At 41.7% G+C, this 21,207-nt stretch overlaps 2 protein-coding genes across 6 annotated transcripts in view; both read left to right on the top strand.

Annotated features, from left to right (window-relative positions):
• LOC110493529 (sodium/potassium/calcium exchanger 3) overlaps nt 1-10,009 on the top strand; it is a 73,358-nt gene extending 63,349 nt beyond the window's left edge. The window contains exons 11-17 of the mRNA XM_036949456.2: nt 3,559-3,719; nt 3,836-4,118; nt 4,374-4,540; nt 4,711-4,825; nt 4,990-5,102; nt 5,205-5,270; nt 5,505-10,009. Of these exons, the coding sequence (XP_036805351.2) occupies nt 3,559-3,719; nt 3,836-4,118; nt 4,374-4,540; nt 4,711-4,825; nt 4,990-5,102; nt 5,205-5,270; nt 5,505-5,657 (1,058 nt within the window). The 3' untranslated portion in view covers nt 5,658-10,009. The remainder of the gene's footprint in view (nt 1-3,558; nt 3,720-3,835; nt 4,119-4,373; nt 4,541-4,710; nt 4,826-4,989; nt 5,103-5,204; nt 5,271-5,504) is intronic.
• Nucleotides 10,010-10,243: 234 nt separating this feature from the next.
• LOC110493527 (ras and Rab interactor 2) overlaps nt 10,244-21,207 on the top strand; it is a 50,252-nt gene continuing 39,288 nt past the window's right edge. For 4 of the 5 annotated variants that reach the window (XR_016487700.1, XM_036949452.2, XM_036949454.2 and 1 more), the window contains exon 1: nt 10,244-10,548. The gene's annotated coding sequence lies outside the window, so the exon portion shown is untranslated. Of the gene's footprint in view, nt 10,549-19,453; nt 19,592-21,207 lie in introns of those variants that run through there. The other variant, XM_090204627.1, reaches the window with a different exon arrangement.

Raw genomic sequence — 21,207 nt, 5'->3', positions numbered from 1 at the left:
CTCTTATTATAAACCTAACCATCACCTTAACCCTGTACCCTAACTCTTATTCTAAACCTAACCATCACCTTAACCCTTTACCCTAACTCTTATTCTAAACCTAACCATCACCTTAACCCTGTACCCTAACTCTTATTCTAAACCTAACCATCACCTTAACCCTTTACCCTAACTCTTATTCTAAACCTAACCATCACCTTAACCCTTTACCCTAACTCTTATTATAAACCTAACCATCACCTTAACCCTGTACCCTAACTCTTATTATAAACCTAACCATAACCTTAACCCTTTACCCTAACTCTTATTATAAACCTAACCATCACCTTAACCCTGTACCCTAACTCTTATTATAAACCTAACCATCACCTTAACCCTGTACCCTAACTCTTATTCTAAACCTAACCATCACCTTAACCCTTTACCCTAACTCTTATTCTAAACCTAACCATCACCTTAACCCTTTACCCTAACTCTTATTCTAAACCTAAACCTAACCATCACCTTAACCCTGTACCCTAACTCTTATTCTAAACTTAACCATCACCTTAACCCTGTACCCTAACTCTTATTCTAAACCTAACCATCACCTTAACCCTTTACCCTAACTCTTATTCTAAACCTAAACCTAACCATCACCTTAACCCTGTACCCTAACTCTTATTCTAAACTTAACCATCACCTTAACCCTGTACCCTAACTCTTATTCTAAACCTAACCATCACCTTAACCCTTTACCCTAACTCTTATTCTAAACCTAACCATCACCTTAGCCCTTTACCCTAACTCGTATTCTAAACCTAACCATCACCTTAACCCTTTACCCTAACTCTTATTCTAAACCTAACCATAACCTTAACCCTTTACCCTAACTCTTATTCTAAACCTAAACATCACCTTAACCCTTTACCCTAACTCTTATTCTAAACCTAACCATCACCTTAACCCTGTACCCTAACTCTTATTCTAAACCTAACCATCACCTTAACCCTTTACCCTAACTCTTATTCTAAACCTAACCATCACCTTAACCCTTTACCCTAACTCTTATTCTAAACCTAACCATCACCTTAACCCTTTACCCTAACTCTTATTCTAAACCTAACCATCACCTTAACCCTTTACCCTAACTCTTATTCTAAACCTAACCATCACCTTAGCCCTTTACCCTAACTCTTATTCTAAACCTAACCATCACCTTAGCCCTTTACCCTAACTCTTATTCTAAACCTAACCATCACCTTAACCCTTTACCCTAACTCTTATTCTAAACCTAACCATCACCTTAGCCCTTTACCCTAACTCTTATTCTAAACCTAACCATCACCTTAACCCTTTACCCTAACTCTTATTCTAAACCTAACCATCACCTTAACCCTTTACCCTAACTCTTATTCTAAACCTAACCATCACCTTAACCCTTTACCCTAACTCTTATTCTAAACCTAACCATCACCTTAACCCTTTACCCTAACTCTCATTCTAAACCTAACCATCACCTTAACCCTTTACCCTAACTCTTATTCTAAACCTAACCATCACCTTAACCCTTTACCCTAACTCTTATTATAAACCTAACCATCACCTTAACCCTGTACCCTAACTCTTATTATAAACCTAACCATCACCTTAACCCTGTACCCTAACTCTTATTCTAAACCTAACCATCACCTTAACCCTTTACCCTAACTCTTATTCTAAACCTAACCATCACCTTAACCCTTTACCCTAACTCTTATTCTAAACCTAAACCTAACCATCACCTTAACCCTGTACCCTAACTCTTATTCTAAACTTAACCATCACCTTAACCCTGTACCCTAACTCTTATTCTAAACCTAACCATCACCTTAACCCTTTACCCTAACTCTTATTCTAAACCTAACCATCACCTTAGCCCTTTACCCTAACTCGTATTCTAAACCTAACCATCACCTTAACCCTTTACCCTAACTCTTATTCTAAACCTAACCATAACCTTAACCCTTTACCCTAACTCTTATTCTAAACCTAAACATCACCTTAACCCTTTACCCTAACTCTTATTCTAAACCTAACCATCACCTTAACCCTTTACCCTAACTCTTATTCTAAACCTAACCATCACCTTAGCCCTTTACCCTAACTCTTATTCTAAACCTAACCATCACCTTAACCCTTTACCCTAACTCTTATTCTAAACCTAACCATCACCTTAGCCCTTTACCCTAACTCTTATTCTAAACCTAACCATCACCTTAACCCTTTACCCTAACTCTTATTCTAAACCTAACCATCACCTTAACCCTTTACCCTAACTCTTATTCTAAACCTAACCATCACCTTAACCCTTTACCCTAACTCTTATTCTAAACCTAACCATCACCTTAACCCTTTACCCTAACTCTCATTCTAAACCTAACCATCACCTTAACCCTTTACCCTAACTCTTATTCTAAACCTAACCATAACCTTAACCCTTTACCCTAACTCTTATTCTAAACCTAACCATCACCTTAACCCTTTACCCTAACTCTTATTCTAAACCTAACCATCACCTTAACCCTTTACCCTAACTCTTATTCTAAACCTAACCATCACCTTAACCCTGTACCCTAACTCTTATTCTAAACCTAACCATCACCTTAACCCTTTACCCTAACTCTTATTATAAACCTAACCATCACCTTAACCCTTTACCCTAACTCTTATTCTAAACCTAAACCTAACCATCACCGTAGCCCTTTACCCTAACTCTTATTCTAAACCTAACCATAACCTTAACCCTTTACCCTAACTCTTATTCTAAACCTAACCATCACCTTAGCCCTTTACCCTAACTCTTATTCTAAACCTAACCATCACCTTAGCCCTTTACCCTAACTCTTATTCTAAACCTAACCATCACCTTAGCCCTTTACCCTAACTCTTATTCTAAACCTAACCATCACCTTAACCCTTTACCCTAACTCTTATTCTAAACCTAACCATCACCTTAACCCTTTACCCTAACTCTTATTCTAAACCTAACCATCACCTTAGCAAGCAGTTGCTTATCAACAGATAGTTTGTTGATGGTATGAGTATCTGAACTATCCAAATAAACTGTGACCTTCTGTGGTGCAATACAGAGAAATACAGTTTTCCTTGAAATGATTTTGGTAGTTGTGGTGGTTCCACTGAAAAAGGAACTATTGTAGTATCTCAGTTTCAGTTGCTTCAGGGTTTTGGCCAGGCCCTTTATATACTTCCCCATAGTCAGATGAATTCATGGATACCATTTTTCTGTCTCTGCGTCCAGGTTGAAGGAAGTTGCTAACTAGTGCTAGCGCAATTGCTAACTAGTGTTTGCTCATTGCGCTAACGCTAGGTAGCATTGGCTCGTGAAATTACCTCCAACTTCCTTCATACTGGACACAGTTCATCTGACTCCGGGGAAGTCGATAAAGGGCTTCATCTCCAAAATCCTGAAGAATCCCTTTCAGGCACTCAGTGGAAGGTACACACGTGTCTGTATGAGTTTCTTGTGTCACCAGTCTGTTAGTGATAACAGTAGCCATTTTGTGTCTGTCCCCATAGCTAACTTCCAGTGTAAGCCCAGTGTGCTGATGGTGGATGAGCTACTGTCAGCCTATCCCCACCAGCTGTCCTTCTCTGAGGCTGGCATGAGGATCATGATCACCAGTCACTTCTCCCCCAGGACACGATTAGCCATGGCTTCACGCATGGTCATCAATGAGGTAAGAGTATGGTAATATATATATATATATATATACACACACACACACACACACACACACAAACACACACACTATATCTCTCTCTCATTGACCCAGTATTGTGTGTGTGTTTGCAGAGACAGAGGGTGATCAACACCAGTGAGACCAGGGTCAACCAACACATCACCAACGGAGACTCAGACTCTGCAGCCGCCAGGGCTCCGGAGAGGCGTAGTCTGGAGAACGGCAGGACGGGCGGGGCCGAGACAGGGCTGAACGGGAGATGCGTAGGTCAGGGGGTCCTGGAGTCGGGGAATGAGACGGAAAACGAGAACGAGGATAACGAGAATAATGAGAATGACGGAGGAGAAGAGGAAGAGGACGAGAACGAAGGACCTCTAGTCCCTCACAGACCACCAGGTGTGTGAACATGTTATATGTCTATATTCTTTATTCTATGTTTTACATATTTCAATTCACTGACGCTCATTTTCTCTCTTCCAATCCCCTTCTCTTTCTGTCTCTCTCTCTGTTTCTGTCTCGTTCTCTCTCTCTCCCAATTCAATTATATGTATATTTTTTAAAATTATCTCTCTCTCTCTCTCTCTCTCTGTCTCTCTCTCTCCTTCTCTCTCTCTGTCCCTCTCCCTCCCTCCCTCCCTCCCTCTCCTCCAGCGGGTGTGTGTAACAAGATGAAGTGGCTGCTGTGCTGGCCTCTGTGCCTGCTCCTCTTCTTCACCGTCCCGAACTGTGCCAAGCCACGCTGGGAGAGATGGTTCATGGTCTCCTTCGTCACCTCCACCATGTGGATAGCTGGCTTCTCATACATTATGGTCTGGATGGTGAGTTCTTATTTAACCTTTATTTACTAAATGTCATATTAGCCTTGGCTCCAGCTGTCCTCTCAAAAGGTCTGGTAATTGTCTTGCAGAAAAATGCTATGTGTGACGTTTCCATTCTAGCCTTGGTTACAATTCTAATGGTACGACTGCCATGTTGTCATTGACATTAGGTGACTGTGATTGGGTACACACTTGGCATCCCTGATGTCATCATGGGCATCACGTTCCTGGCGGCGGGGACTAGTGTTCCAGACTGCATGGCCAGCCTCATCGTGGCACGCCAAGGTACTGTAGGGAGAGAGACACACAGAGACCACTCCATCAGAACCAACTCCACAACACTTGTCTTTTTTATGAGGTTACACAGAGCTGTTGAGCTGCGGTACTGCACACACAAAGTACGGTGTTATAATACAATGTATTACGATAGATTTTTCTCTTCTGTCTAGGTCTGGGAGACATGGCCATCTCTAACTCCATTGGCAGCAACGTGTTTGATATTCTGGTGGGCCTTGGCCTGCCCTGGCTTTTACAGACCCTCTGCATTGACTATGGATCAACTGTGAGGATTCCTGCTATTACCCATGTTATTATTATTTTTTGACTATTTCCCAACATTGTAGACAGGCTTAGAGCTGATCATGTGTTTCTGGGTCCTCTTCAGATCTCTCTGAACAGTAGAGGATTGATCTTCTCTGTTGCGCTGCTCTTGGCCTCAGTGTTCCTCACAGTGAGTACAGGCTGTTCTCAGATCAGCCTAAACCCAATACTAGCTTCAACTTTATTTTAAAACAACTGTCTATAAACTAGTGTGTTGTGCTAATGTTTTCACCTGTGACCTACCTAGAATACCTCCAACAACCTATCACTCTCTATGGTCACATACAGAAATGTAGAGTACTATGTTAACTCCAAATCAAATCTAATCTCTCCTTTCCCTCCTCTTCTCTTCCTCTGTCCTCAGGTGCTGGGCGTCCACTTAAACAAATGGACTCTGGACCGTCGACTGGGTCTGACCTGTCTCCTCATGTACGCAGTCTTCGTCTGTTTCTCCGTCCTCATCGAGTTCAACGTCTTCATCTTCGTCAACCTGCCCATGTGCCGCGAGATCCTCTGATCCTTGTACTCTTCCTCATCCTCTTCCTCCTGCTTTCGCTCCTGGAGGATGTCTTTGCCACAGGTCTTTGCTCCCTGTCTGCTCACCCCACCCTCGAGTGGATTTTTATCTTGAAATAATGGTTGTTTAATTTATCTTTGGTGCAATACAAGCGAATGATGAACGGAGACTTTGTGTTCGTCCGGTTTTGGCCGGAGAAGAGAAGACGTAAGAGAAAGTCCCGTTGGAAAATGATGAGGTCAAAGGTCAACCGAACAGGAAGTAGTAGTGACTGCTTCCTGTTAGCTTTCTGTTGCCAGGTAAACTGAAGACGTTGGTTTGGATAAACTAAACTGTATTATCATCGGCGTCGATGTATAAGCTGCTAACTGACTGAGAGAAAATGATTGGCTAACGGCAAATGATAGCCAATAGGATTGTGTTATTTTCTTACTCTTTGTACATGTTTGGATTGAAATATTATACATATTGTTTAAGGTGTTTTAAGTTAAGGATGTATGACAGATGGATGTGCGACAGGATTCCATGTGTGCTGGCTGTAAATATTTGAAGAGAATATTGACATGGAGTTTATTGACTGCTCCGGTTATTCGACCGTTCGGTGAAGCGGCAAGAATCAAAGAAGAAGAGGAGGAGGATATTTTTGTTCAAGCTGAGTGCACTGTAGGGACTTGACCAAACAGTGATGCTCTCATGCCAGCCATTTCTTCTCGCAAAGTGTAAGACAGCATGACATGCTAATCGCCAGTCTATTCCTGTAGCTTTGTGCTGTCAGGGAGAGTTCATATTAATCTATTCTATTTGCAGTAAGAAATATTTATGTACAGTACAGTTTTTTGTTGTTGTTATTTTCTCTCCAAATATATATATCCAAATATATGTGGGATATAGAGTACCAGTCAAAAGTTTCCACACAGCTGCTCGTTCCAGGGTTTTTCTTAATTTTGACTGTTTTTCCATTGTAGAATAAAAGTGAAGACTATGACAAAGCACATATGGAATCATGTAGTAACCAAAAAAAGTGTTAAACAAATCTAAATATATTTTATATTTGAGACACTTCAAATAGCTACCCTTTGCCTAAATGACAGCTTTGCACAGTCTTGGCATTCTCTCAACCAGCTTCATGAAGTAGTCAACTGGAATGCATTACAATTAACAGGTGTGCCTTGTTAAAAGTTCATTTGTGGAATTTCTTTCCTTCCTAATGTGTTTGAGCCAATCAATTGTGTTGTGACAAGGTAGTAGTGGTATACAGAAGATAGCCTTATTTGGTAAAAGACCAAGTCCATATTATGGCAAGAACAGCTCAAATAAGCAAAGAGAAACAACAGTCCATCATGACTTTAAGACATAAAGGTCAGTCAATCCGGAAAATTTCAAGACCTTTGAAAGTTTCTTCAAGTGCAGTCGCAAAAACTGTCAAGTGCTATGATGAAACTGTCTCTCATGAGGACCGCAACAGGAAAGGAAGACCCAGAGTTTCCTCTGCTGCAGAGGATAAGTTCATTAGAGTTACCATCCTCAGAAATTGCAGCCCAAATAAATGCTTCACAGAGTTCAAATAACAGACACGTCTCAACATAAACTGTTCAGAGAAGACTGTATGAATCAGGCCTTCATGGTCAAATTGCTGCAAAGAAACAACTACTTAAGGACACCAATAAGAACAAGAGACTTGCTTGGGCCAACAATCACAAGCAATGGACATCAAACTGGTGGAAATCTGTCCTTTGGTCTGATGAGTCCAAATATGAGATTTTTGGTTCCAACTGCCGTGTCTTTGTGAGAAACAGAATAGGTGAACGGATGATGTCTGCATGTGTGGCTCCCACCGTGAAGCATGGAGGAGGAGGTGAAGGGGTGCTTTGCTGGTGACACTGTCTGTGATTAATTAAGAATTCAAGGCACACTTAACCAGCATTGCTACCACAACATTCTGCAGCGATACGCCATCCCATCTGGTTTACGCTTGGTGGGACTATAATTTGTTTTTCAACAGGACAATGACCGAAAACACACCTCCAGGCTGTGTAAGGGCTATTTGACCAAGAAGGAGTGTGATGGAGTGCTGCATCAGATGACCTGGACTCCACAATCACCCGACCTCAATCCAATTGAAATGGTTTGGGATGAGTTGGACCGCAGAGTGAATGAAGGAAAAGCAGCCAACAAGTGCTCAGCATATGTGGGAACTCCTTCAAGACTGTTGGAAAAGCATTCCTCAAGAAGCTGGTTGAGAGAATGCCAAGCGTGTGCAAAGCTGTCATCAAGGCAAAGGGTGGCTACTTTGAAGAATCTAAAATATATTTTGATTTGTTTATCACTTTTTTTGGTTGCCACATGATTCCATGTGTGTTATCTGATAGTTTTGATATCTTCACTATTATTCTACAGTGTAGAAAATAGTGAAAATCAAGAAACACCCTTGATTGAGTAGGTCGTGTCCAAACTTTTGACTGGTACTGTATATTTTTCCTAATTTATCCCAAAATGATTGTAAATAAGGGATATCCCTGGAGTTGAAATCCAGCACCGTCACTTTATTGAACAGAGATCCGTTATATAATATGTTTCTGTTGTACAGCATCTAGTTGTATGTAACTGTAACTACTGCACTTTAGGACCCTTTTAGGCTATAGAATCTTGTACAATAGCAGAATACCTTCTACGCAATAGTAGAAAATGTTCTACCCAGTTTGAGTACAACAAGGAAAATACGTATTTTTTTAGAATAGAAGGTGATGTAAGACAGTACACTGTCGAGCTAAAGCTGGATTGAAGTGTGTGTGTGTATGTGTGTTTGTGTTGTCTGTGTGTGTGTCTGCACCACGCATGCGTGCAAGTATGTTTTTGTGTGTGTTTGTGGGCGGGGGTGGGTGGGGGTGGGGGAGGAATATGGAAATCTTGTTAATGAGCAGACATAATCATGATTGATTTATTTATGGGTTCATTTATTCACAGATCATGTCTGCTCTATCGGTATCAGAAAATCGTGTGGATCCAGTTGTAAATGGAATGCTTTATGTTCTTCTTTCTATGTTATTGAGATTCTGTGTACCAATTATATAATCAAAATCCTAGAAAACTGACTATGTTGTTTATATTTAAGAATATAGAACTTTATCATTTACAAGTTTTGTATAGTTCTTATTTCAAATATAGTATATATTGCAGCATTTGAATATTGTAAAAATGAACAGTTTGGCAGATGCAGGACACGGCCCATTAACTAGACTGGTTTAGCCACCAGAGGGCATTCAAGTTAAGTTTCATTTGGGAGTCATTGAATTAGATTTGATATCTCTTAGGAATAACGGTGTCAACTTCTACAGTTTCTAGCAAGCAAACCTTTCGCACTCGCACAACACATGTATTCTCAAATCAGTGCTTCTTAAACTCTTGTCATATCCCAGGCCCCGTGTTCACAGAGTCTCAGAGTAGAAGTGCTCATCTAGGATCAGGTCCCAGCTGTCCAAATAATCCTACTCATTATGAGCTAACAGACCCACCTGATCCTAGATCAGCACCCATACTCTGAAACATTTTGTGAGTACAGGTTCAGGTATTCAGTTAAGGCCTCAAACCAACAACAATTGTGGATGTGTTGATTGATGTATTTGAGCCAAAACAGTAACATATATTGTCAACAACAGTATTGTCACTTTGTATCAGTGCTTTGTATCCACAGCATGTATTCAAACCAAAAGTGGAGATGTGATAACGCGGACTATGGCTTACTTTAATGAGGATTGCCATGGTTACCAGGTTAAAGGACCAGTCCGCTATCTTTTTGATGCTTTGTAGCCACATGAATGGTCCTCAGACTCAGTGTGTTGTGTAAGTATTTGTACATTTTCAATTAGGGGCAGTAAAACAATAAGATTATTGATTTTGCCACATAGAAAACAGTTTGGGCACTTTTACGTGAATGGAAGAGGAATTTTCTGTTAGTCTGCATGTCTCTTCAAAATAAGTCTGGATTATTTCCGTGTGTACATTTGAATTAAGGTATTTCGTGATCAAAAGGCTCTGTTTTGATTCTGTTATTATACTGTTCATATCAAAAGGGAATATAGGCTATTATAAACCATGTTTAAATAACTTATGACGAGCATATTTATTTTACAAAAAAATACAGTATTTAGAATGTAGGCCTACTTCCCTAATTGGTTTCAACAAGAACCAATGTCATTTTACAGTCATGTCTTTGGAATTGTTTGTAAATCCTCATTTTCTTTCCTGATGGCCTCTGGTTAATGTAGCCTCTCGTAGTACTCTGTGTTTAGGAGGGATTCGGTCATATTTTGCTCCCAGGGGCCTTCTTGCAATAAACAGATTTACATACAGTATAATAGTTTCTACATTGTTATTATTGTGATTATGTATTTGTTATTTAAGCTTTATTTATCCAGGAAAGACCCATTGAGTTCAGAAGACCTCTTTTACACCTGACAAGTGTCCATTGGGAAATCAGCAGGATGAGAAGACCAAAGGAAGGAATTCACGTGGACAAAGGTTGAATAAGGTTTATGGACATAGGGTAGCTGAGTTATAAATTGTAGTGATTGTCGTCCAACATCCCCATCAGCGCATGAAGACGTTCCAGAACTGGTCATGTGATCTAGAGGTTAGCACTCGCTCGAGTCTTGCACTCGCGCTGCAGTGTTTTTACCGGGAGAGGGTTGAGCCTGAGCGATGTGAACTGAACTGGAGTTCAGTGCAATGGAGACGTTTTGGCAAGAATGAAACTTCAAAAGAATGAAACTATACAATACGATGCAAAACTATATGAAACAAAAGTAAAACTCTATGAGTTCGCGTTGCACCACTCATAGACCACTTGGAATTGTGTGGTTTCTGCCACAAGGAGACTGGACTTTGTGTTTAGGTAAGCACTTTACGCCTTCTTTATCCATAAGTGTTTACAAACATTGGTTGCTTACTAATGCAGTTTTAACAATATTGTCGTTATGGCCAATTGAGGTATGAACTGTAAACGTATGATTACTTATTCTTTTGGTATTGTCATAAATACAGATTTTAGGTTACTTAAAAATATATAGTTTATCGGCGACTTGATCTTTCTGGTTGAATAAATGTTCACATCAAGCAGTAACACATCTCTTAGTCTAATGCTTTTCCAGTCTAAGAGTAATAACACTTGCACCAATTTCTCCAGGCACAGATAAGAATTCCTCCTGTCCAATGTGCTGTATTTGACTTGGTCTTATCTATAGACTTAACTCCACAGTACACTTAGCCAACTTTAGTCATTCGGGGGTATGCTACTTGTTTGGCCAAGAGATTTGGAACAAGTTCAAAAGAAGCAGGGATATGTCTGGAACAGACATCGAAAAGGGGATTTCAGACCATTTATTAGCCTGCTACGGTCATGTTCAGAGGTGTAGCTACTCTGACCGCGTTTGACCTGACCTGGTTCAGTTTGATGTGTTCAGATATGCAGTACTTGTACCCCTATACAAACATATCATCATACATCACTCATATATCACATATATCACATCTTATCCTCAAGGAAAGGCTTGGAGGCAGTGTGCTCTCTCTCTCTCTCTCTCTCTCTCTCTCTCTCTCTCTCTCTCTCTCTCCCCCCCCCCCCCCCCCCCCTTGCTACTCTTTGAAGCGATAGAGGGCTTTCTTCCCATAGCTGTCCATTCAACTTTCCATCTTCCCATCCAAGAAGAGCGCATGGAAAACATTGGAGGACACATTGGCACAGACCTGTCTAGACCTGAACATAGAGAAAGCATACCACAATCAACCTCATCTCCTGCAACCCCATTGGCCAGAAATTGTTACCAGATGTTTGTCAATAATCGTTTTTGGATCTTTTTCCTGGTTAAAGTTCAAGGGTTGAGAGATTTTGGCGGCCGGTGGGTAGTTACACTGTTACGAGGATATGAATCAGCAGATAGGATTTTTTTAAATAAATGGACCACAGGTTTTTTACCATGGCTTGATTATGTTACTATGGTAGTAGTCCCTTGTTTCCCATAGCCAGGCCCAGACCATGTCCTCACTGTAAGTTAAGCCAGATACTGTCTGTATCTCGCTCCAGGTTTTTCTTTTTCCTTTGAAGGGGAGCATGGAAGGTTATTTTAGTAGCCAGGAGTCTTTGTTTTCTACTGTATAAACTACCTTGAGACTGAGACTTAAGTCTGTTGGTCCAACAGGTGTTTGTTGTTTTCTGCACCAGAACCTCGATGTGTGACAGAGTAGTTACACATGTAGGTATACAGTCTAAAAGCTGCATGTCTAGGATGTATACAGGCTCTTAAAAGCCTATGCATACCTGTTACATAAACCTCTAGCGCCCTGACCCAAACAGGGTCAGTAGTGTACAAAGGGCCCTCAAATATGATGAGCCGCTGGGCGTGGGCCCCTTACGAAATCAATTATATTTTTGCGAGCCGCCAATGAAGTTCCTGAAAGCCACATGCAGCTCTCAAGCTTCCCAGTGACTATCACTGGTGCAGAGTAAGACAGGCAGGTGTAAAGGCTATTCGCATATTGATGGAAAAAATATAGGAAATACAGGATAGGAAAGGAAGAAAGATTGATCAAATTTGAACCCAACATGTTCTGTAGGTATAATAAAACCAATATTAATAAAAAATAAATGGGTAACAATAAAAATCGATCTATATTTTCGACTGGTCGATTGGTTGGTCGATAGCCTGTTGGTCGACCAAGATTTTTTTAGTCGAGCAGTTGGCAAATATATACAAAAAACATGTATGGTACACAAGACACCTGTCTGATTCATACCTGTCTGTGTGGACTAATCCATTGTGGAGGCCTGTCTGTGTGGACTAATCCATTGTGGAGGCCTGTCTGTGTGGACTAATCCATTGTGGAGGCCGTGGTGGTGGCACACCAGTATCACCAGTAGTACATTTACAATTAATTACCATAATATCTCATCTACAATGTGTTAGGTTACGGTCATTTCTGTTAATGCATTCAATATATCATTATTACTCTCTCACCGTTGTCATTGTTGGAGTGGACACTGTTTGCAGAGCACACAACCTAGTCTACACTTGTGAGAATTTTTGGGGGGTTATAATTTCATTCCATTTACAAGTTGTCAATTTATTAATTGTCTTTTGTTTGGAACACTCTTGTCAGTATTGAGTAAGGACGTGCACCTGATTACGCATATAGAAGTAGGCCTAGGCTACCTGGCCTGCGCACAAAATTAGGCTTATAAATGTGCCCATTTGGGGATCTGATAGTATTTCTAATTGTCTTAACTCACAACTCTCGGTCGACCAACAGCCTATCAACCAAACAATCAACCAGTCGACTAAATGGGCTCAGCCATAATATACAGTATATAAGGGCTATATCAACTCTGCGCCTCAAACAGCAAGTAAACCAAGTCTGTTTTTACATCCATCCAATAATTATTTTATTCTGGGACTGCCCTACTATATACAGTGCCTTGCGAAAGTATTCGGCCCCCTTGAACTTTGCGACCTTTTGCCACATTTCAGGCTTCAAACATAAAGATATAAAACTGTATTTTTTTGTGAAGAATCAACAACAAGTGGGACACAATCATGAAGTGGAACGACATTTATTGGATATTTCAAACTTTTTTAACAAAATAAAAACTGAAAAATTGGGCGTGCAAAATTATTCAGCCCCCTTAAGTTAATACTTTGTAGCGCCACCTTTTGCTGCGATTACAGCTGTAAGTCGCTTGGGGTATGTCTCTATCAGTTTTGCACATCGAGAGACTGAATGTTTTTCCCATTCCTCCTTGCAAAACAGCTCGAGCTCAGTGAGGTTGGATGGAGAGCATTTGTGAACAGCAGTTTTCAGTTCTTTCCACAGATTCTCGATTGGATTCAGGTCTGGACTTTGACTTGGCCATTCTAACACCTGGATATGTTTATTTTTGAACCATTCCATTGTAGATTTTGCTTTATGTTTTGGATCATTGTCTTGTTGGAAGACAAACCTCCGTCCCAGTCTCAGGTCTTTTGCAGACTCCATCAGGTTTTCTTCCAGAATGGTCCTGTATTTGGCTCCATCCATCTTCCCATCAATTTTAACCATCTTCCCTGTCCCTGCTGAAGAAAAGCAGGCCCAAACCATGATGCTGCCACCACCATGTTTGACAGTGGGGACGGTGTGTTCAGGGTGATGAGCTGTGTTGCTTTTACGCCAAACATAACGTTTTGTATTGTTGCCAAAAAGTTCAATTTTGGTTTCATCTGACCAGAGCACCTTCTTCCACATGTTTGGTGTGTCTCCCAGTTGGCTTGTGGCAAACTTTAAACAACACTTTTTATGGATATCTTTAAGAAATGGCTTTCTTCTTGCCACTCTTCCATAAAGGCCAGGTTTGTGCAATATCGGACTGATTGTTGTCCTATGGACAGAGACATATATATATACAGTGCCTTGCGAAAGTATTCGGCCCCCTTGAACTTTGCGACCTTTTGCCACATTTCAGGCTTCAAACATAAATATATAAAACTGTATTTTTTTTGTGAAGAATCAACAACAAGTGGGACACAATCATAAAGTGGAACGACATTTATTGGATATTTCAAACTTTTTTAACAAATCAAAAACTGAAAAATTGGGCGTGCAAAATTATTCAGCCCCTTTACTTTCAGTGCAGCAAACTCTCTCCAGAAGTTCAGTGAGGATCTCTGAATGATCCAATGTTGACCTAAATGACTAATGATGATAAATACAATCCACCTGTGTGTAATCAAGTCTCCGTATAAATGCACCTGCACTGTGATAGTCTCAGAGGTCCGTTAAAAGCGCAGAGAGCATCATGAAGAACAAGGAACACACCAGGCAGGTCCGAGATACTGTTGTGAAGAAGTTTAAAGCCGGATTTGGATACAAAAAGATTTCCCAAGTTTTAAACATCCCAAGGAGCACTGTGCGAGCGATAATATTGAAATGGAAGGAGTATCAGACCACTGCAAATCTACCAAGACCTGGCCGTCCCTCTAAACTTTCAGCTCATACAAGGAGAAGACTGATCAGAGAGGCAGCCAAGAGGCCCATGATCACTATGGATGAACTGCAGAGATCTACAGCTGAGGTGGGAGACTCTGTCCATAGGACAACAATCAGTCGTATATTGCACAAATCTGGCCTTTATGGAAGAGTGGCAAGAAGAAAGCCATTTCTTAAAGATATCCATAAAAAGTGTTGTTTAAAGTTTGCCACAAGCCACCTGGGAGACACACCAAACATGTGGAAGAAGGTGCTCTGGTCAGATGAAACCAAAATGTAACTTTTTGGCAACAATGCAAAATGTTATGTTTGGCGTAAAAGCAACACAGCTGAACACACCATCCCCACTGTCAAACATGGTGGTGGCAGCATCATGGTTTGGGCCTGCTTTTCTTCAGCAGGGACAGGGAAGATGGTTAAAATTGATGGGAAGATGGATGGAGCCAAATACAGGACCATTCTGGAAGAAAACCTGATGGAGTCTGCAAAAGACCTGAGACTGGGACGGAGATTTGTCTTCCAACAAGACAATGATCCAAAACATAAAGCAAAATCTACAATGGAATGGTTCAAAAATAAACATATCCAGGTGTTAGAATGGCCAAGTCAAAGTCCAGACCTGAATCCAATCGAGAATCTGTGGAAAGAACTGAAAACTGCTGTTCACAAATGCTCTCCATCCAACCTCACTGAGCTCGAGCTGTTTTGCAAGGAGGAATGGGAAAAAATGTCAGTCTCTCGATGTGCAAAACTGATAGAGACATACCCCAAGCGACTTACAGCTGTAATCGCAGCAAAAGGTGGCGCTACAAAGTATTAACTTAAGGGGGCTGAATAATTTTGCACGCCCAATTTTTCAGTTTTTGTTTTGTTAAAAAAGTTTGAAATATCCAATAAATGTCGTTCCACTTCATGATTGTGTCCCACTTGTTGTTGATTCTTCACAAAAAAATAAAGTTTTATATCTTTATGTTTGAAGCCTGAAATGTGGCAAAAGGTCGCAAAGTTCAAGGGGGCCGAATACTTTCGCAAGGCACTGTATATCCCTGGACCTCAGTTTGAGAACCCCTGAACTAGAGCTTTGGCTAAGTCAGATGTTGCAAATGCTGTCTAGACACATTTCTCTGCCTTCTGAGGTGACACTGGAATATCCATGGTTTTGTAGTGGGTGATGTCATCAGGAAGCAGGCACTCAAGTTACAGCCGTGAGGATTGCGCCCTGTTGTTCCCCAAAGACATATCCCACTGAACGCTTTCACAGGATCAGACTGTACCGGTGGCTTTACTCCTGCACGGCATAGAAACACACACACACACACACACACACACACACACACACACACACACACACACACACACACACACACACACTTTCTGTCTAGGTTCAAACTTCTTCAATATCACAGGTTTTCCTAGTATGGCTTGAGGAAATGATTCTGTAACTGTATATTTAAGATGTACTACCCTGCCAGTTTTAAATTCATATTAACTCTCACTGTAGCCTACATAACTTTTTACCTTTTATTTTATTTAACGTTTATTTAACCAGGCAAGTCAATTAAGAACACATTCTTGTTTACAATGACGGCCTGGCAAGAGGAAAAATAAACCTGAGATCACACCTTCTCCCATGTCAAACCCTGCACGTGCAGCTAAAAGAGCAGGTCATTCTTAACACACGGTTTCTGAGAACCTGTCTCAGCGGCATGCAAATCTGCCCTTGTTTCAGAGAAAAACAGACGCTGTCTCTCTGCGTCTCGCTATCACCCTCAGTCCCTTTCCTCACTGACGCGGGGCTGCGGGTTTAGGCAGAGAGCTAGACACAGACCGAGGCCTCAATATTCAGTTACACAGTGAGCATAAGTACAATGGCACGTAAGCAAATTTATAACAACATCATCAATGGTGGGGGTTAGAAGACCCCCAAAATCAACTTTAACCCTACAGATGTCCCAAAACTGGAGTTTTTGAATAATCTTTCCTTCATTTTCAAGCTGAACTAATGTCATTGGAATTCAGAATATGCCAGACAGAGAGAGTATTGGAGCGCTCAGCAGACCCTGAACTACTCTCCCTACATACTACGATATATTATGGCCTACTTTGGTTTCCTTTCAACACCACAGAGTGCTAGTGCGTTCAGTTTGAGGCCTAGTGGAAGGGTTTGTGTGGAGTCGCCATAACTAACCAACATCCCTCTTGGTTTCTTGGCCTTGCTCCCTCCTTTTGTCTTTATCCATCTCTCTTTCCTCTCCCTCCCCCCATCTCTCTTTCCTCTCCCTCCCCCATCTCTTTCTCTGCCCCATCCTTCCTGGTCTCCTAATATCTGCTTCCCAGTGGCTAAGACATCTGAAGAGAGAGAGACATTACACATACTTATTTTAAGTGGAGAACTACATCCTCGGTCTTCACCCTTATTTCTGGTTCTCATTTAGTTGGGAGTGGCCCAGTGCTTTGAGTCATGTGACTCAATTCAGAATGTGCTAAAACAACTCCCAACTTTTCCACTTGGTGTTGACCATAGAGCAGAAATCACAGAGTGGAAAGTAAGTTTTGATAGGGCGGTGGTGGTGGTGCCTGGTGCTTGCTGTAACAACCCATTTAAGTTGAGGTGGCTGTGTTTATTTTGAGCTTGTATTCTCTCCATGTGTTTCTCTAGAGACCTCTGTTAATGCTGGCCATTGGAATTACAGCGTTTATCCTTCTAGTCACTGTAAACAGCTACTACTATAACAAGCAACATGCCTACTTGGTGGGCTATGTACTGCTTTGCAATGTTTATTATGGTGCTTCTATGATACCAATGTGCTAGGGCGTAATATGATACTAGGGCGTAAGGACGCAAAGGAAACAAAACATGAAGCAGAGTACATTTCCTGAGGAAAACCGTCCTCATGCTGGAACCAAACAGCTTTATGTTGTCACCCAGAGTCATATTTGTTTCTTTTCCAGGCTATAGCACACGTTTCCTTTTTTTGCAAAAGGAAAATCTGGTATCGTCGTACGGCGATACTGGTATCATGACAACACTAGTTCATGGCTCTTTATAAGCTCCTATGCTCAGTCACTACATAATCCCTCTGAGAGTAATATGGGTCTACAAAGCATCTCAGAGTAGGAACGCTGATCTAGGATCTGTCCATATAATCTAGGATCCGTCCTCATAATGTGATTCATTATGATCTAAAGGAAAAAAGGGATCTTAGCTAGCGAACGTCTCCGCTGTCGTCGCGTAACTCAACGCGTGTTTCGGCGGTCGTCTAAACCCACCGCGCGTGTCTCCTTCGAGCAGAAAGTTGGCCGGCACAACAGAGTGACGACGTCTGGCGCTTAACGACACGTGTTTGTTTCCTTGGAAGACTGAAGTGTTTTTATTTAATGCAATTACTCAACTTCTTTTAAATAGTGCCAGGTTCTTCTTCCGTCCCCTATCAGGCCAAAGTCATTGTTCTTCTAGGTAGATTGTCAGGGTCGTTTATGGAACCTCCTCAAGTATCTCTTTCTTTTCGTCTTTGTCTCTCCTTTCGTTGTTCTCTCTCCATTACAAAGCAACGGACTGCTCTGTGGCCACAGTATCTGTTGTTTAGCTTCAGTGTCTGTGTTTCATCTTTCCCTTCCTCCCCAACGTACGGTTGGTGTTTTAGGTGGTTCGTGCTTGTTTCTATCAGGCGAAGTCTTCATAGTTCGTAAGGTGTGAACTTTCAAGCCATGTAGGGCCTTAAGCTTTCTCTTGGGACTACAGTTAGTTATGTTACATAACCAACAGAGGGGACAGAGGGGGCATCAACTAGTAACCTGTGACTCTAGTGTGAACCTCATTCCGCTCTGTTGCCTCCAGGTCTCTCACCCTATCCAGGATTACTCCTGGGTCATGTTCAGTAGGGAGAACATGTTGTGAAATTGGGAGGTACAACCTGAATTTTTCCAATCAGAACACATATTTTAGTTTTCCGTTGCAAAACATTTTTCTACGGTGTAGCCTGATGAACACTACCTCTGATGTTGCTTCTCTCTCTGGATCTGCCCTGTTCTGCCTCTCTTTGTTGATATTTCTCTCTCTTGCTCTCACAGCAACAAGAGGCCGTTGCACTTCAGTGCTTTATCATCTGGGCGGACAGACGGGAGACAGAGGGGGAATTTATTGTCTGTGACTAAGGCCTTGAAGGTTCTTGGTCAATCAGCTATCTGAGTGGCAGAGGATGAATCAAAATAGGAAGAGAAGAAGGGGAAAGGTTATCTTCACTGTATGTCTCAGACAGCTATAACATTTCCCAGATCTCCCTTTAATTGCACGCTAATGTTTCAGCACCAAACATATGGGTCACTTAGCCTGATCCCAGGTCTGTTTGAGCTGTCTTGTCGACCTATGGACATTGTAACACTAAATAGTCTGTACAGATCTGGGACCAGGCTATGGGCCACTTGGTTCATGTGGTCCTGCAACAACTCCTCCTGAACCAGACACTGACCCACATACAGAACAGAAAAGCTATCATGCCATACACAGACAGGATGGTCCGGATAGTTCTTCATGTCAGTCTCTGCAATAAGATCAGCTCTGATTAAACTACTGTAACAGTACCTCTGCAGCTGAGGAATCCTCTTCAAGCTGCAGAGAAGCATGCCTTATGTAGATCAACTCACTCTTATAATATGTTGATCTCTGTCTCTCTCCCCTCTCTCTCAAACACACATACACACTGTCACACACACACTCCCTCCACTCTGTTGCCTATGGTCTGAGCAATAACAGGACCCCACCCCCCACATGGGAGCTATTTTCTGTCAGTGTTCCAGGGTTGCTGTCTGTGTGTTTATCCAGCTGCCTGCTACTCCTCTTTATCTGTTATTACAGCAGGACCACTGCACAAGTGGTGTCATTTCACACAGGATTTCACTCAGGCAGTACGATGGGCTACTTGGTAAGGACACAAGCAGTTTTAAGCAGTAGTGTGTGTGTGTGTGGGTGTGCGTGCGTGTGTGCGTTATAAAGTTGAGGCGAAGTTGAGGCTTCAAAAGGACCCCCTAATCTCAAGTGTCTTGAGAGTGACAACAGATTGAGTCTAGACCTTAACTGAAGGGTTGTCCAAATGTGTTGTGTGAGGACTATTGTTTTTGTCTGTTTCTGTTGAGTTACTTTCTGCTTGGTATTGCTGCTATGTGCTGCTTGCTGTTGTTACGCACCCAATATGACACACTTTGTGCATTAGGCTGCCTGGGTTGGCTCTCTAATAAAAAACAAGTTGTTTCCCCATAGTGTAGGAGCTGGCAGATGTTGGCAGACGTTGTGTCATGCCAATCCTTTGTGATAATGTAAACCATGGCCTGCCACACACACACACACACACACACACACGCACACACACACACACACACACACACACACACACACACACACACACACACAGAGAGAGATAACATGTCAAAATAATGACTGATTAGGCTACTAGCTAGTCTTTAAACCTCTATGAAAATTACAGTTTTGTTTGAGGAACAGGGTATGTAGAATGGAGTGCTTCTCTAGTTGTTCACTTCTACATTCTCAAACCTCAATTAATGAAAGGTTACTTACACAGATGCGCACCCACAAACACACACAAACAGCCACAGACACACACACACAGATAGAGAGATAGAGATTGGTCCTGTCTGTGGAACAGTGTGTCTCTGTGTTGCTGGATTGCAGTGCCAGGGGCCTGTCTGTGTTCCTGTGTGGAGAAACTCACTCAGATGGGTCTTTGTTAGTCTGCAGCTGAGGCACACCCACACTCTCACACACACACACACACACACACTCACACACGCACACTCACAGACACGGCCAATAACAAAATTTCTCTGATTTGTGTGAATATCCTCTCTCTTTGATGACTATGATTATAAGCATGCATCACTTTGAAATGCTCCCTCTGAACTAGATGTCAACATTCTTGCCGTTGGATACAGCAGAGGCAATAGTCTCATCGTTTCCATCACCTGGATTCTCTCTGTTATTACTGTGCTCCAGAAAGTATCTCTGTTATTAACACGTCTGATGCGGTGAGGTTTTCTCTTCCAGAGCTGGGTGTTGCCAGGGACCTCACCATGAGATATTATCACGATACTTAGATGCCGATAAGATATGTATTGCGATTCTATATGTATCGCGATGTATCACGGTTCTACATGCATTGTGGTTCGATATTGCGATCCGTTGGTCCAAACATATTGCTCACTACACTATATGTCTGCTATAGAGGGACAAGAGAGAGACGTGATAAAAACGAGTTCTGATTAGTCATGGAAATAAACGTGCTGAAAACATGTTGGCTCGCCTTTAAAAAAAATGATATTGTGGCCAAGCTACAGGAGGAGAAATACATGTGGTGCCGGTACAGCCGACTAGTGCTAGCTAATGTTAACTACCCTTTTTTTAGAGAATCGGTTCTTGGAGTCATAGAATCGATATAATATAGTCAAAATAACATTGTGATAATCTACTGTAGTGATTTTTCCCCCAACCCCATGGTCTTGTTTGTCTACACTCTCGTCTAGTCTC

This window comes from Oncorhynchus mykiss, chromosome 17 (assembly GCF_057628025.1).
Source record: "Oncorhynchus mykiss isolate SJ-2025 chromosome 17, ASM5762802v1, whole genome shotgun sequence".
Taxonomy (NCBI): Eukaryota; Metazoa; Chordata; class Actinopteri; order Salmoniformes; family Salmonidae; genus Oncorhynchus; species Oncorhynchus mykiss.
This window is presented reverse-complemented; position numbering and strand designations above follow the sequence as displayed.